The sequence below is a fragment of the Protopterus annectens genome, chromosome 12.part0 (assembly GCF_019279795.1).
Source record: "Protopterus annectens isolate FY-2018-M chromosome 12.part0, PAN1.0, whole genome shotgun sequence".
NCBI classification, from domain to species: domain Eukaryota; kingdom Metazoa; phylum Chordata; order Ceratodontiformes; family Protopteridae; genus Protopterus; species Protopterus annectens.
This window is the reverse complement of record NC_056746.1, coordinates 119,996,927-120,015,103: the sequence shown is the minus strand read 5'-3', so window position 1 is coordinate 120,015,103 and position 18,177 is coordinate 119,996,927. Positions and strand designations below refer to the sequence as shown.

At 42.9% G+C, this 18,177-nt stretch overlaps 2 protein-coding genes across 2 annotated transcripts in view; one reads left to right on the top strand and one right to left on the bottom strand.

Annotated features, from left to right (window-relative positions):
* The window catches only part of TVP23A (trans-golgi network vesicle protein 23 homolog A), a 504,754-nt gene extending 490,680 nt beyond the window's left edge, over window positions 1–14,074 (top strand). The window contains exon 6 of the mRNA XM_044089139.1: window positions 11,817–14,074. Within this exon, the coding sequence (XP_043945074.1) occupies window positions 11,817–11,825 (9 nt within the window). The 3' untranslated portion in view covers window positions 11,826–14,074. The remainder of the gene's footprint in view (window positions 1–11,816) is intronic.
* NUBP1 (nucleotide binding protein 1) overlaps window positions 14,009–18,177 on the bottom strand; it is an 858,175-nt gene continuing 854,006 nt past the window's right edge. The window contains exon 11 of the mRNA XM_044089138.1: window positions 14,009–14,157. Coding sequence (XP_043945073.1) covers window positions 14,123–14,157 — 35 coding nt within the window. The 3' untranslated portion in view covers window positions 14,009–14,122. The remainder of the gene's footprint in view (window positions 14,158–18,177) is intronic.

Genomic DNA, 18,177 nt, shown 5'->3' with positions numbered 1-18,177 from the left:
CATCACCATCTGTCACTGGGTGCAAAGGTTGAACATTATTGATAGCATACCCAGGTGCCAAACTCATTCAAGTCTGTAGCACCCCTTTTTTTTGTATTTATCCAGTCAACACCTATAGCTCTTTATGGTGTCTGGACAGTTTCTGGGTCTGGCTTCTTTAAGTGACTTGCTGGCTAGTAAAACACAGTTATCAGAAAGGGTAAGGAGCTATTAGCAAAATGATAGTAATAATATACGATATACATATGCTGTAGAGACAATCAGTCTGAAACTCATTGTTCATACCAGAGACACACAAATGCTATTGAGGGGGTATTGGTGGGAGTCAGGAAAATTCATTGTATGTGTCCATTTATATCACACTATACTGGAGAAACTCCTAGTTGTTAGTAATCATGAAGATGAGCAATATTTCCAGATTACATAACACTTCAAAAACAAGTGACTTACAAAGTATTGCATGACATCAGGTGAAGCCTTAGGATGTTGTTGAAGAAAACTGTCATTACTGTAAGCTGCACATTTTCAGAGATATTTACATTGCTAATTACACAATCAAGCATATGTTTTCATATTTCTGTAAATATCTCAATAAGCATGCACTCAGGAGAATTTCTCGCTGTCATGTGAAAGCTTACGTCAGGTTAACACAAGTGTTCAAATAATATATGTCTATGTTGTATACTTTCCAAGACATGAAAATTTGCTTCTGAAAGTTTAGCAAAAAATATAATTCTGGGATTGTGTGCATTATAACACATTGTAGTATTTATGGAAAGACTATGAATGTGCTATTATCACTGTCAAGAATACATTTTCCTAATAATATTGATATTTGAATAGTTTTAATAGGTTTTATTGGTCAAAAAAAATACTTAAATTTGTTTATTTTGGGCTTTTTAAGCTGATTTTTTCAGAAAATGTTCTGGAATGCAAGGATGGGTGTAGGCTGCTAGAGGTGTGACATTCCATATCACAGAGGTGGTAATGAACTAGTGTACCCGGTCCCTGATCCACACAGGTGGTAATGAACTACTGTACCTGGTCTCCGATCCACAGAGGCATTAATAAACTAGTGTATCCGATCTGCAGAGGCATTAATGAACTAGTGTACCCGATCCACAGAGGCGGTAATGAACTAGTGTACCTGGTGCCCGATCCACAGAGGCATTAATGAACTAGTGTACCCGGTCCCCAGAGGCATTAATGAACTAGTGTACCCAGTCCCCGATCCACAGAGGCATTAATGAACTAGTGTACCCGGTGCCCGATCCACAGAGGCATTAATGAACTAGTGTATCTGATCCGCAGAGGCATTAATGAACTAGTGTACCCGATCCACAGAGGCGGTAATGAACTAGTGTACCTGGTGCCCGATCCACAGAGGCATTAATGAACTAGTGTACCCGGTCCCCGATCCACAGAGGCATTAATGAACTAGTGTACCCGGTCCCCAGAGGCATTAATGAACTAGTGTACCCAGTCCCCGATCCACAGAGGCATTAATGAACTAGTGTACCCGGTGCCCGATCCACAGAGGCATTAATGAACTAGTGTACCCGGTCCCCGATCCACAGAGGCATTAATGAACTAGTGTACCCGGTCCCCAGAGGCATTAATGAACTAGTGTACCCAGTCCCCGATCCACAGAGGCATTAATGAACTAGTGTACCCGGTGCCCGATCCACAGAGGCATTAATGAACTAGTGTACCCGGTCCCTGATCCACACAGGTGGTAATGAACTACTGTACCTGGTCTCCGATCCACAGAGACATTAATAAACTAGTGTATCCGATCCGCAGAGGCATTAATGAACTAGTGTACCCGATCCACAGAGGCGGTAATGAACTAGTGTACCTGGTGCCCGATCCACAGAGGTATTAATGAACAAGTTTACCCGGTCCCCAGAGGCATTAATGAACTAGTGTACCCAGTCCCCGATCCACAGAGGCATGAACGAACTAGTGTACCCAGTCCCCGATCCACAGAGGCATTAATGAACTAATGTACCCGGTGCCCGATCCACAGAGGCATTAATGAACTAGTGTACCCGGTGCCCGATCCACAGAGGCATTAATGAACTAGTGTACCCGGTCCCCGATCCACAGAGGCATTAATGAACTAGTGTACCCGGTCCCTGATCCACAGAGGTGGTAATAAACTAGTGTACCTGGTCCCTAAGTGTCTTTCAGGCACAATACACAGAGTTTCCCTTGTGGCTAGTGTTCTCCTGAACTGACATTTAAGTGCCATTAAGGAATGATCTTAACGACCTGTCCCAAATGTCTCTAACCCTATCCCACGTCATGTTTAATGTCTTTGGACTTCCCTGCTCTACAGTGTTCTCCCAGATTCACATCTCTGTCTGGACTTACCCTGGTGTCTAGTGCTTCCTCCAACCCATGTGTTTAGAGTTATCCCTTGTATCAAGTGTTCCCCCCAACCCATATTTTTAGATTTATGTGTAGTGTCTAGTGTTCCCTCCAATTCAAATCTTTAGCATTATCCCTTGTGTTTTGTGTGTCCCCTAACACGTATCCTTCGGGTGCTGACTTCTCTAAAGATGGGTAAAACTCTTCGCTAGGCTTATTAGGGTCTCAAGGCAAATAGCCTAGTAACTTCCTATGATCCTGTGTGTTTTGTGTGACCCCAACACATATCTTATCCCTGGTGTTTTGAGTATTCCCCACCACATATCTTATTCCCTGATATTTTGTGTGCCCCCAAAATTAGAAGTTATGTACCTACCATAACGTTCCATGTTAGTTGTCTTCTCTCGCCTTCTTTCTTGCTGGATGGGTTCGGAGCCGATCCTCGGCTCCGACTCGGCACTTGCTTAGCTTGAGAACTCCTTTTACCAGCTCGAGGCAACCCTATATCCCATGATGCAAGGCAAGACTACCTCAGATCTCGTTTGGTAGCTATAATACCCTGCTAAATAAAACTACTCCCAAAGGAAAAGCAAAGACAAACCTAGTAGAACCAGGCAAAGAGTTCTTAAGATAGACTCTTCTACTGAAGACTCAGGAGAGAAAAACCTGAGAAAGAGGAACCCTTCAAGATCTGTCCAGGCCAGGGGGAAGGAGGGAGGGACGCAAGAAAGAAGGCGAGAGAAGACAACTAACATGGAACGTTATGGTAGGTACATAACTTCTAAATGTTAAGTTGTCAATCTCGCCTTCATTCCTGCTGGATGGGACTGCATTCCCTAGCACCTGTATCCCGGGTGGCTCAATGGAACAGACTCTTGAGTACTGTGGAACCAAAACTGGCTCTGTCCCTGGAGGCCAAATCTAATTTGTAATGAGAGACAAAGGTATGAGGAGTGGCCCAAGTAGCTGCTGCACAAATGGTATCAATGGGTAGCCTATCCTGAAAAGCTGTAGAATTGGATAGGCTCCTGGTTGAGTGCGCCTTCGGTTTAGAGGGTAGTTGCTTGCCTCTGAGCGAATACACGTAAGAAATGGTGGAAGATAACCATCTGGACAAGGTCACTTTAGATACTGGGAGACCTTTTCTGTTTTCTGCATCGGAGACAAATAATTGGTCTGATTTCCTGAATTGTTTAGTTCTATGCAAATAATACCTGAGCTGACGATGGACATCCAAAAAATGAAGCTTTTGTTCAGCTCTGTCAGAATAATTTGGGAAAAAAACTGGTAGATCGATGGATTGATTAATATTAGTTTGAGAAACAACTTTGGGGAGAAATGATGGATTTGTTCTCAAGGATACCCTGTCCTTGTGAAAAACCAAGTAAGGGGAACAGATGCCGGGAGCTTGAATCTCGGATACCCTTCTTGCTGAAGTGACAGCCAGTAAGAATATAGTTTTCCAGGTCAATAACTTCAAGGAGCATGAAGGAGGCGGGTGCAGGGTGGTAAAATCAAGGATGCTAACATTAAATTCAGATCCCATTGTGGAGGAGGATGTTTTATTGGAGGCTTCAGGAGAAAAACTCCTCTCAGAAAAGCTTTGCATAGTCTATGTGACATAATGTTATGATCTTGCAAACCAACATGATATTTGGAAATAGCCGCCAGTTGAACTTTGACTGTTGATGAAGAAGATCCTGACTGAAAAACTTCAGCTAGAAAATCTAAAACAGAATGCACAGGTGCAGTAAAGGGATCAATGTGCCTGGAGTTTGCCCAAAGGGAAAAACGTCGCCACTTGCTAGCATAAACCGTTCTGGTGGACGACTTCAAAGAAGCTATTAAGATATCTCTGACAGGATCAGAGATCATAGGAAGCCTGGCTAGGGAAGGAAGAGGAGCAACCAAGCAGTGAGGTTGAGAGAACGAATGGCCCGGTGCTGTTGACCCGATTGGTGGATCAAAAGATCCGGAACTGGGTCCAGATGCCAGGGCTGCACCAGGAGGTGACGATGCAGAGTCGGAAACCAAATTTGTCGAGGCCAGTAAGGGGCAATGAGAATCAACTTGGCCCTCAAGACGGTAGCTTTCTGAATGACTTGTGGAATTAAGGGGAAAGGAGGAAAAGCATACAGAAGTCCCCGGGGCCAATCCTGGGTTAGAGAGTCTCTCAGGGGTTGGCCTGGTAGGGGAAAGAGGGTGAAGAAGTCCAGGCATTTGTTGTTTTGGGGTGTAGCAAAAAGATCACAACAAGGGGTGCCCCACTTCAAAAATATCTAGTCCACTATTGATTGATTGAGAGACCACTCGTGAGGCATGAGAATGGCTCTGCTCAGTCTGTCCGCTAAGAGGTTGGACCTGCCGGGGATGTGCGTTGCTATCAGAAACCGATGAGAGGAGATTGCCCATTGCCAAAGTCTGAGAGCTTCGACACAAAGGATAGGACCTGGTCCCGCCCTGCTTGTTGATGTACCAGACCACAGACATGTTGTCCGTTTGAACTGCAATAGTCCCCGTGGGAAGAAAGTCGTTGAGGGCTTGCAACGTTAAAAGCACCGCTCTCATCTCCAGGACATTTATGTGCAGATGGTATTCGATGGGTTGCCAAGTCCCGTGGACCATCCTGCCCTGATAATGCCCCCCCCACCCGATCAGAGAGGCATCCGTAGTGACTGTGGCAACTGGAGGAGGGGGAACAAATGGTCGGCCCTGATGAAGTAGAGGGGAAGATATCCTCCAGGTTAGATGAGTCCTGCACGATTGTGTAACTAAGATTTCGTGCCTCATAGGAAGGTTCTGGAACGACCACTGAGTGAATAACATCCACTGCAGTAGACGCATGTGGAAGCGAGCTAATGGTAGAAGTACAATGGCCGCAGCCATAAGACCTAGAACTTTCAGAACCAATCTGGCTTTGACTTTGCTGCTCTGCAATAAAATCCGAACGTATTTTTGGATGTCCAGAATTCTCTGATCTGTTAGTCTGGCTAACAAATTGACAGTGTTTAATTCTGCACCTATAAAGGTGATAGATTGGCAAGGCAGCAGAGAAGATTTTTCGAAATTCACCGATATCCCCAAACTTTTGCAAAGCTGCAGAGTGTAGTCTCTGCTCTGAAGAAGCTGATGCTTGGTGGTGGCGGAGAGGAGCCAGTCGTCTAAATAAGGAAACACCTGGAATCCTTGACGTCTCAGATGAGCTGTGACCACTGCCATGCATTTGGTAAACACTCTAGGGGCTGAAGTGAGGCCAAAGGGCAGGGCTCTGAATTGATAATGACTGGTCCCTAGCCGAAAACGGAGAAACCTCCTGGAGCGCCTGTGTATCTTTATGTGATAGTACGCGTCCTGAAGGTCTATTGAGCACATCCAGTTGTCCTTGCCCAGAAAGGGCAGAATGGACTGAAGCGTGACCATCCGGAATCTTGCCTTCTTGACAAATCTGTTTAGATTGCTCAGGTCTAAAATAGGTCTCCAATCTCCCGTCCTTTTGGGGACCAAAAAGAATCTCAAGTAGACGCCGGATCCGACTTGGTCTGCTGGAACAGTCTGGACGGCTCTTTTTTCTAGGAGCTTTGAAACCTCCTGTTTTGCCAAATCCCTTTGACCGGGTGAGATGTCTGGAAGGGATTGGTGAGGTACGGGATACCTTTCGAAGGGGATTTTGTAACCCTCGGATATGATCGACTGTACCCACATATCTTGTGAAAGGGAATGCCAGGCTACTGGGTACAGCGATATCCTTCCCCCGACTGCCTCCAAGGGTGGACAGTCGGGCAACACCTCAGGGATGCTGAAAGGGCTTCTCAGGAAGAGACTCCCTGTTGCCCTGATTCTGAGGACCCCCCCTGCCTCTAGGGCGGCGTCTATTATTGTTACCCCCTCTGCCTCTGGGGGTAAACTGACCACGCGTGTCCGGCGCTGCTCCTTGGGCTTTATGGAACCACATCTTTCCTCCTTTCTGACCCTTGGGCTTTATGGAACCACATCTTTCCTCCTTTCTGACCCTTGGGATAGGGTCTAGAAGGGGTGGAAAAATGGACTCCAACGGCAGAAAGAGTTTTGCCGTCTTGCTCACACCTGGTCAAGGTTTCCTTCACCTGAGGTCCGAACAAAGCCGAACCGTCAAAGGGGGTATTGGTGAAGGATGCCTTAAAGGGGTCCGCGAAATTACAAAGCCGCATCCAGGCTTGACGTCTAAGAGCCACTCCTGTGCCTGCGGCTCTGCTCGCTCCATCGGCTGCACAGGATATGAGCCACATGGAGGAGTTGGTTAAAGAATTTAGGATTGCTAGCTGTGAGGCAATCTTGTCTTGAGCCCCAGCAGCTGAAGGATCCTGAACCACTTCACCTAGTTCCTTGAGAATATCTCTTTGAAGTCTGGTGAAATGACAAAGGTAGTTCAGCGAACGCATAGCAAAGGTCGCTGAAGAAAACATCCGCTTGCCATACCTGTCCATGGTCCTAGAATCTTTGTTAGGAGGATGGACAGGCACTGAAGGATCCGCAAGTTCCTTCTTGGTGGCCGCCGCCACCACCATAGCATCCACAGAGACGCCCTTAGAGAGAAACTGCTTATCTGAAGGGGCCGTAATAAATTTGGATGGCCTCCTGGGGACCGGTTCCACAGAATCTGGAGCTGCCCATGCCTTCCGAGCCACTACCTGCATAAGTGGGTCGAAAGGCGGAGACACCCAGGAGGTGGAGGGTCGGGATCCAAAAGCCTCCAGGTATACCGACCCATCCTCGGAGGGGTCAATGGAGGGCCAGTTCCCCCTCTGTTTGAGGAGTTCATGGATGTCTGAAAAGGAGACATCCTCAGAGGGGGACCGTGGGGAACCCTCCGACTCATCTAAGTCAGTATCAGATGTTGTAGACTCAGGGGAGTCTGTGTGTTTCCTCTTACACGTCCTCTTCCGAGGGGGTTCCCCTGCGGGATCAGGAGAAACCTCGGAAGAGGAAGTTATTCCCAATGGGGAAACCTGGGGCGATGGATCCCTGGGCCTGAGAGCAAGAGGCTGGCAAGAGACATCAACAGGCACCGAAGAGGGAGGAGCTAAAGGGATCGACCGTTGACCTGGCTCAGGTGCCAGGACACTCCTCATCACCTCAAAGGCTCCTCTCCCAGGGAGACCAGAATATTCCCGTTCCCAAGAAATAGGAACTCCCGGCTCCACTGAGAGAGAAGGCTCTGAGGCCGATGTCGGTGCCGAGCTTACCAAGGCCGAAGCCCCGAGAGGGAGAGTGGGGTCGGACAAGGGTCCGATGCCACTAGCCCCCTCGGAGCCGACCAGGGAAACCCGACGACCGGATCCCTCCAAGGAAGGTCTCATGGAGGAGATCGGAGCCGAAGACGATGGAGCCGAAAAGGGATGTATCGGTTCTGGCGCTGACACGGTCGCTGTCCCGAGAAGCTCCGGCTCCGAACTCTGGGGAGTCGGAGGAGGAAGTTCAAGAGGAAGAGCAATAGCCGAAGTCTGCTGAGACAGGCTATGGAGCATTTGGGCTAGTGCCTGTGACTTCAACAGCCTGCTTACCACCCTCTCTAAATCGTGGTCAGACAGCTTGGAAGATCTCGAAGATCGGCTCCGATGACTCCGTTCCGACAAAAGAGGAGACCTCGGAGCCGAGTGGATAGATTCCAAAAAAGGGGACCGAGATCTCTTCTTGGACGAAGCCATCGGAGCAGACGTCCTCTGGGTTCCAGATGGAGCCGAAGGCTTCTCGGCTTCGATACTGGATAACACGTCGGCTCCAGCCGGAGCCGACAAGGCAACTGTAGATTGAGTGTCGGAGCCGGCAGGAACCGACACTATCACATCAGAAGTAGAACGATCGGCTCCAGTCGGAGCCACCGGAGAAGGCTTAACAACTGTAGCCTGAACCTTAGGTGGCTTTGAAGGTTTACTCGACCCAGTCTTAGTGGGTGAACCTTCTGGCTTTAATAAGCCACGGAGGATCAATTTGTTCCTCCTCTCCTGCAGGACTCTCTGGCTAAAAGAATGACATATGGCACAGGAGTCCTGCAGGTGTGAAGGCCCCAGGCAGTAAACACAAGAAGTGTGACCGTCTGTCAGAGACATTTTCTGACAGCATGAGTCACACTTCTTGAAGCCTGAGACCTTTCCTTCCTTAGACATAGTCCAAGTAAAAACACTACTCACGCACTCTAACAGTCACACTATTAATCCCAAAAAAAAAACACACACACAGATAGGGATTAATAAAGAGGCCTAGGCCTAACTGAAATATTAAACTTAACTAATTAACTAGAAGTTTTAAACAAAGGGGAAATAGGGTGGGCTGTAGAAACACTACACACTATTTAACTATGAAAAGAGAAAGGGAGAGAAAAACCCCTGACTAAACTGTTTGAAAATTCAAACTCACCTGAGCTGGCAAAAAAGAGACCTCTTCACAAAGCGGCAAACAAGATCTGGGCTAGTCTCGCCTTGCATCATGGGATATAGAGTTGCCTCGAGCTGGTAAAAGGAGTTCTCAAGCTAAGCAAGTGCCGAGTCGGAGCCAAGGATCGGCTCCGAACCCATCCAGCAAGAATGAAGGCGAGATTGACAACTTAACATCATATCTTATCCCTGTTTTGTGTGTCCCCACCACATATCTTACCCCTGGTGTTTTGAGTGTCCCCCAACACATATCGTATCCATAGTGTTTTGAGTGTCCACCAACACGTATCTTATCCCTTGTGTTTTGTGTGTCCTCCCCCAAAACATATCTTATCCCTGGTGTTTTTAGTGTCCCCCAACACATATCTTATCCCTGGCATTTTTAGTGTCCTCCAACACATATCTTATCCCTGGTGTTTTGAGTGTCCCCCTACACGTACCTTATCTCTGGTGTCTACTGGCCCATCCCCCCCAATTTGCAGGATTTACTTGTTAGGGGGAATGTGGTGGTATGACAACACACCCCAACCCACATACGTGCATACACACACACCGTCACATTCACATACACAAACCTACCATATCCTCTATCCAACCCCATACTGTGACCCTCCAAGCAGGCACGCACACACACGTCTGCTAAAAGCAATGGATGAATATGAGCGTTTAGCTGTGTTCATTACTACGAGTGGGCAGGAGTGGCCATGTTAACCCACACATCTGAGCAGTACTCTGAATTGCTCAGCTGTGTAAATACAGCTTACCGCAGGCAGTTCTGAGGGAGAGCACTTGGCTAATTAGCATACGCCACATTAGCATTTAACATGGCCACAGAGACAGTCCACTGTAGTTCTGCATACCTTGTTGCAGCACCATGACAGGGTTGTCTCTGAATCAGAAAAGGTTACCATACATTGTACACCTCCCAGTAACCTTTCTGTATTTTTCAGGCTGGAGCTAGAAGTAGACACAAGTGACAACTAGAAAAGACATGTTTTGGCTGGTCAAGAGAACACAGCCGGACCCTGGAAGTAGTGGTACAGCAGCACTAATTGGTGTTTGGTGGAAAAGGCAAGAAAAGGAACAAGAGCTGCAAATCTTTGCATGGAATCACTCGATTGCAGGTCTTTTTCCATCAGCATTTTCATAGGCCCAAGTACATAGGTTAATAGCTGCATTGTAATATTTCTGAACCAACTGTTGGTGATAAAATGCAATGGACGGTGGTAAGAAGACAACACAGAACTTTATAAGGCTTAGACTACAGCACTTTGGCATTGAAGGAGTAGATTTTATCTCAATTATTTTATAAGGCTTAGACTACAGCACTTTGGCATTGAAGGAGTAGATTTTATCTCCACTATTTTATAAGGCTTAGACTACAGCACTTTGGCATTGAAGGAGTAGATTTTATCTCAATTATTTTAAAAGGCTTAGACTACAGCACTTTGGCATTGAAGGAGTAGATTTTATCTCCACTATTTTATAAGGCTTAGACTACAGCACTTTGGCATTGAAGGAGTAGATTTTATCTCAATTATTTTATAAGGCTTAGACTACAGCACTTTGGCATTGAAGGAGTAGATTTTATCTCCACTATTTTATAAGGCTTAGACTACAGCACTTTGGCATTGAAGGAGTAGATTTTATCTCCACTATTTTATAAGGCTTAGACTACAGCACTTTGGCATTGAATGAGTGGATTTTATCTCCACTATTTTATAAGGCTTAGACTACAGCACTTTGGCACTGAAGGAGTAGATTTTATCTCCATTATTTTATAAGGCTTAGACTACAGCACTTTGGCATTGAATGAGTGGATTTTATCTCCATTATTTTATAAGGCTTAGACTACAGCACTTTGGCACTGAATGAGTGGATTTTATCTCCACTATTTTATAAGGCTTAGACTACAGCACTTTGGCATTGAAGGAGTAGATTTTATCTCCACTATTTTATAAGGCTTAGACTACAGCACTTTGGCATTGAATGAGTGGATTTTATCTCAATTATTTTAAAAGGCTTAGACTACAGCACTTTGGCATTGAAGGAGTAGATTTTATCTCCACTATTTTATAAGGCTTAGACTACAGCACTTTGGCATTGAAGGAGTAGATTTTATCTCAATTATTTTATAAGGCTTAGACTACAGCACTTTGGCATTGAAGGAGTAGATTTTATCTCCATTATTTTATAAGGCTTAGACTACAGCACTTTGGCATTGAAGGAGTAGATTTTATCTCCACTATTTTATAAGGCTTAGACTACAGCACTTTGGCATTGAATGAGTGGATTTTATCTCCACTATTTTATAAGGCTTAGACTACAGCACTTTGGCACTGAAGGAGTAGATTTTATCTCCATTATTTTATAAGGCTTAGACTACAGCACTTTGGCATTGAATGAGTGGATTTTATCTCCATTATTTTATAAGGCTTAGACTACAGCACCTTGGCACTGAATGAGTGGATTTTATCTCCACTATTTTATAAGGCTTAGACTACAGCACTTTGGCATTGAAGGAGTAGATTTTATCTCCACTATTTTATAAGGCTTAGACTACAGCACTTTGGCATTGAATGAGTGGATTTTATCTCCATTATTTTATAAGGCTTAGACTACAGCACTTTGGCATTGAAGGAGTAGATTTTATCTCCACTATTTTATAAGGCTTAGACTACAGCACTTTGGCATTGAATGAGTAGATTTTATCTCCATTATTTTATAAGGCTTAGACTACAGCACTTTGGCATTGAAGGAGTAGATTTTATCTCCATTATTTTATAAGGCTTAGACTACAGCACTTTGGCATTGAAGGAGTAGATTTTATCTCCATTATTTTATAAGACTTTGGCATTGAAGGAGTAGATTTTATCTCAATTATTTTAAAAGGCTTAGACTACAGCACTTTGGCATTGAATGAGTGGATTTTATCTCCATTATTTTATAAGGCTTAGACTACAGCACTTTGGCATTGAAGGAGTAGATTTTATCTCCATTATTTTATAACTGCTTACTTTTCTACTTCCACAGATGCCCTGAACAAAAATGAAACCAGTGGGACAAGACCATCTTCAAGACTGGGAGACAATTGTAGATGCTACACAACCTGCTCTGTTTGACTGCAAGAAAGACCAAAGGATGATAACATACCTTAAAAAATATATATTGATAATTAAAACTACATGGAAACAAGCACTGATGTCCTGTGGGTTACAAACATTTTGTTAAAATCATAGTGGGATATAATAGTTTACACTCATTAAACACTTAGATTTTGTGTCAAAGACCAACCATTATGGACAATTTGTCTGCTAACCCCAAAGTAAAAACCTTGGCCAAAGATGTCATTTAAATGTTTTCCAGAATTATACCCTCAGTAACTTCAAATCTGTTGCTATGTAATGTACTTTAACAAACTGAATAGTGTTTTAATAAGTGTGTATTTATTATGAATAAAATACATGAGTTATTTATAAAAAAAAGTAAAGTACCCTGCATTTGCAACCTAGTCCTTTATGTTTCAGTCCAGTATATTTCTGAAATTTAACAATCACTACGCAAGTTTGAATCTGATTTATCAAATACAGCAACAATTCTAATAACCTTAATTCAGTTCACGGTAAAAATCAGCGTTTGAACTGAATGATTCTCTAACTCATAGCTGACTTTGCTAGATGAAAGTAATAATATGTGGTCACCTTCAAAGAAAAAATTAAACATAGCAGCAGCAATACAGCATCATGGTTGGTCCAACCACCAGAAAATGAACTGGAAGGGAGGGGTTCATACCTGCGTAGACGTTTGCAGTGACTTACCGCCACTGTAACAGAGGACCACTGAGACGGGCAACTGCAGTACTGGAGAATAAATTACAAATTTGGGTGTCGGTGGACAGACAAATCACTGGAAGCCTGGACAACGCATAAATAACTGGGAGACATTTGGACAATGCGTAAATAACTGGGAGACATTTGGACAATGCGTAAATAACTGGGAGACATTTGGACAACGTGTAAATAACTGGGAGACATTTGGACAACGTGTAAATAACTGGGAGACATTTGGGCAATGCGTAAATAAATGTGTAAATAACTGGGAGACATTTGGACAATGTGTAAATAACTGGGAGACATTTGGACAATGTGTAAATAACTGGGAGACATTTAGACAATGCGTAAATAACTGGGAGACATTTGGACAACGTGTAAATAACTGGGAGACATTTGGACAATGCGTAAATAACTGGGAGACATTTAGACAATGTGTAAATAACTGGGAGACATTTGGACAACGTGTAAATAACTGGGAGACATTTGGACAATGCTTAAATAACTGGGAGACATTTGGACAATGCGTAAATAACTGGGAGACATTTGGACAATGCGTAAATAACTGGGAGACATTTGGACAATGCTTAAATAACTGGGAGACATTTGGACAATGTGTAAATAACTGGGAGACATTTGGACAATGTGTAAATAACTGGGAGACATTTAGACAATGCGTAAATAACTGGGAGACATTTGGACAACGTGTAAATAACTGGGAGACATTTGGACAATGCTTAAATAACTGGGAGACATTTGGACAATGCGTAAATAACTGGGAGACATTTGGACAATGCGTAAATAACTGGGAGACATTTGGACAACGTGTAAATAACTGGGAGACATTTAGACAATGCGTAAATAACTGGGAGACATTTGGACAACGCGTAAATAACTGGGAGACATTTGGACAATGCGTAAATAACTGGGAGACATTTGGACAACGTGTAAATAACTGGGAGACATTTGGACAACGTGTAAATAACTGGGAGACATTTAGACAATGCGTAAATAACTGGGAGACATTTGGACAACGTGTAAATAACTGGGAGACATTTGGACAACGTGTAAATAACTGGGAGACATTTGGACAACGCGTAAATAACTGGGAGACATTTGGACAATGCGTAAATAACTGGGAGACATTTGGACAACGTGTAAATAACTGGGAGACATTTGGACAATGCGTAAATAACTGGGAGACATTTGGACAACGTGTAAATAACTGGGAGACATTTGGACAACGTGTAAATAACTGGGAGACATATCCCGACTTGCTGGGAAGACACTCATTTTTGTTTTGCAAATCTATGAACAATTCTCAATGCATTTGCAACAGATGTGGCATATGTTATGTTTGGTGTTTTGTTCTGTGAAATAAATGGATGCTCTCAGTTGTAAAACATGTCAACATTTTATGGAAAACTTGAGTGCATTAAACATAACGTGTTCATTTTAGAATACAAGTGAATGTTGCATGTAGATTCTGGAACCAAGTTTCTTTTCTTCTTACTGCTCACATGTACTGCAATAATTCTGAATTCCTGTTTAAAAAAATACACAGTGTAAATGGAGGTTGACACATGGCATTGTTTCTCTACAGAGTCTAAAGTAAATATAGTTACACTATCACCTTTCATGGTTATCTGCCCACTGCCCCCATTCCCATGAAAAGGAAGAGTAAATGTGGGTGACTCTTGAAATAGGAAGGGGTAGCATTAACACTTTAATCTATGGAAAATGTAAGTTTTACTGATATGTGATCTATATACATCACATGTTCACTAGCACACATCTGCAGCAGCCCCAGTTGTAAGCAGGGGCCATTCTCAAATGTCTTAGGAGGCACACACATGTCAAACAAGCAGTATTAGAGACAATTTATGAAGAAATCCTGTTAGGTATGTATCCTTGCATCAGCATGAAAACAGAGACTCAAATCTCAGAAAAGTAATTTATTTGTTTTTTTTTTTTTTTTACTTGTAAAGTCCAGAACCCTGTATTACACAATACCCAGGTTACCATAGTAAGTAATGAAAATGTTCTCAAATAGTGCATGTGAGCCAGACAGAGAATTAAAGCAGCTGTTTCTGAACTTATTACTAGACAGTGAATGGGAAAATGCTTCTACGTAGCTCATGGCAGGAAGAATTACTGACATTCTGCAGACTAGCCATTCACATACGTATATGTATATTCCCCCACATTCACACTTTCAGATGCACTGTTCTGAGAACAGCTGTTGGAATTTCAACAGTCACCCAATTTCTCTGCCTAGATGTCACCCTTAAGTGAGCCACAAATGAGAAAAAGGGCAAATTAATCAAGACTCACAGTGTTGTAGGTCATAAAAGTGTTACAGAATGAACAGACAAAGGTGTTTCTCTCAGCTTTGCTAGAAAGATACTAAACTAACAAAGATAGTCTGTCCTTCAGAGTTTAAAACAGACTGTTTTCCTCAAATTACTAGTACTGTACAGTAATTTAAACAGACATGATCATAACTGTAGAAGTTTACTGGGTTGGGGGGCTCACCCTCTGTTGTTGCTCATTATAAGTATGTTTTTGTCGCTGTTTAGAATGTAAGTTTTACTACAGTCGAGCGTTCAGACTTTAAACTGCCTTCTAAAGCAGAAACAAGAACTTTTTTTTTTCTGAAGAGGATTCCTGTAGGTTATTCACAGCACATGAGACTCTATCCTGAATTCATTTGCTGTAGAATGTCTCCCTGGTTATTAATAGCATTCTTGCTCTAAAACTTCAAACTGCATCAATATGTCAGCCCTCTGTAAAAGCATAACTAATACCAGGAACCCAGTGGAACAGAAGGCAGACATGTTCGTAGATAAAACCAATGATATTTATTACCAGAAAGTAAGCGCTTTTGCGATGATCAACACCGCTTCCTCAGGCATAAAATCAATTGTAAAACATCCATACATATACACTACTTATTTAATAAATTAACCAATCATTAAATTCAAAATTCCCTCCAAAACCATTAGACATTATTACATTCTACCTTAAAGACATATTACACAAATACGCAAATTGTGTATTTACTTTAAATTTCTAGACTTTAATACAGGTTTAAGGGGGACACAGTCATTCAAACCATGGCCCCTATGTGCCCCCCAACCTCAGTATCGACTGAAGCTCCACATTCTCGGTCCTGTTGCTAAGATCCCCCAATCTAGCTTTTTCATCCAGGACATGCAGAACATGTAAAAGGAATACATGTTGATTCCCTGACATAAGTGTATGTTTAGCTAGGGCACTATACTCAAGTCCTCTCCTAGTACAATACAGATGGTCCCTCACCCGCTCTTTAAGATGAGGATTGTTTCCTCCAACATAGAATTTGAAGCATATAACACAATGTGCTACATAGACCACATTTTTGCTATTACAGTTGGCCGTGGCTCTTAACTGCCATAAGTGGCCAGACCCTGGATGCTTAAAGAATCTCGACTCATCTATGTACTCACAATACAAACAAGCACCACATTTATGTGTGCCCCCCAAATTGTCCAACAACTGGGGCATTCAATCTAGGGTAACACAAGTGCTGCTTCAAGTTTATTTTATTCTTGTGAACAAATCTGGGTTGGGGGCGAACTATAACAGATGTCCTTTCACCTACCAACAAAATGGACCAATTATTATGGACAATGTTCTTTACTAAACATATATCCTATGTATATGATAGGACTAGAGAACTTGCTGGGGCCTCTGTGTCCTCTCTGTCATATTGCTACATTGTTCAAAGAAATAGGGTCTTGCTCGTCTTCCCCTCTCATTCTGTACCTTCACAAAAGCCTGATTCACTTCCTCTTGACTATAGCCCCTTTATATAAAGGCATCCTTTAAATACTCCAGTTCTTGTGAGAAATCAGATTCTTCACAGGAGAGACGTGATACTCTCATGGCCTGTCCTATCATTTCACTGGTGATTATGTGCTGGGGGTGCATACTCCTATGTAAAAAAGCTGGACTATAACAGTCCTTCCTGTGCAATTTAGTAAACAAACCCCCACCATTCCTACATACTGTCACATCCAAAAAAAAATCTATGCTCTGTGTTGAGCTATTCATAGTGAACCTGAGGAACCCATTACTCCTGTTCAGGTACTGAAAAAACATTAAAAGATCTTGTTCATCGCCTCTCCAACCAATGAAGAGGTCGTCGACAAAACGTCAATAAAAACAAACATTAGAGACACCTCCAATTCAGGATGTGATGTTGCTCCCACTCCACCATAACTAAATTGGCATACGAGTTGGCGCAGCTATTGCCCATGGTCACTCCCGCTGTTTGCCAATAATACGTATCCATGAACAAAATATGTTCCAGGACCAACTCAAGCAACATGCAAATTTTGTGAAGGTACAGAATGAGAGAGGAAGACGAGCAAGACCCTATCTCTCTGACCAATGTAGCGATATGACAGAGAGGACACAGAGGCCCCAGCAAGTTCTCTAGTCCTATCATATACATAGGATATACGTTTAGTAAAGAACATTGTCCATAATAATTGGTCCATTTTGTTGGTGGGTGAAAGGACATCTGTTATAGTTGGCCCCCAACCCAGATTTGTTCACAAGAATAAAAGAAACTTGTGTTACCCTAGATTGAATGCCCCAGTTGTTGGGCAATTGGGGGGCACACATAAATGTGGTGCTTGTTTGTACTGTGAGTTCACAGATGAGTCGAGAGTCTTTATGCATCCAGGGTCTGGCCACTTATGGCAGTTAAGAGCTACGGCCAACTGTAATAGCAAAAATGTGGTCTATGTAGCACATTGTGTTATATGCTTCAAATTCTATGTTGGAGAAAACAATCCTCATCTTAAAGAGCGGGTGAGGGACCATCTGTATTGTACTAGGAGAGGACTTGAGTATAGTGCCCTAGCTAAACATACACTTATGTCAGGGAATCAACATGTATTCCTTTTTCTGGTTCTGCATGTCCTGGGTGAAAATGCTAGATTGGGGGATCTTAGCAACAAGACAGAGAATGTGGAGCTTCAGTGGATACTGAGGTTGGGGGCACATAGGGGACATGGTTTGAATGACTGTGTCCCCCTTAAACCTGTATTAAAGTATAGAAAGTTCAAGTAAATACACAATTTGTGTACTGTCTATTTAAAGTAGAATGTAATACTAATTAATGCTTTTGGAGGGAATTTTGAATTTAATGATTGGTTAATTGATTAAATAAGTAGTGGATATGTATGGATGTTTTACAACTGATTTTATATCTCAGGAAGCGGTGTTGATCATTGCAAAAGCGCTTACTTTCAGGCACTAAATATCATTGGTTTTATCTACAAATGTGTCTGCCTTCTGTTCCACTGGGTTCCTAGTATTAGTTCTGTTTATGTGGATATACTTGCTGTTTCTGGGGATTGTTTTCTTGCCTCCACAAAAGCAGCACTGATAACAGCCATCTTCATTGTATTTATTTATTTTAGTTCTCCTTCGTTAATCTAGTCAGAGTGCACTTTAGGTGTGCACGCTAATCTTTCATTACTGGACGAGTAACAAAAGTTAATTCAGCTGGA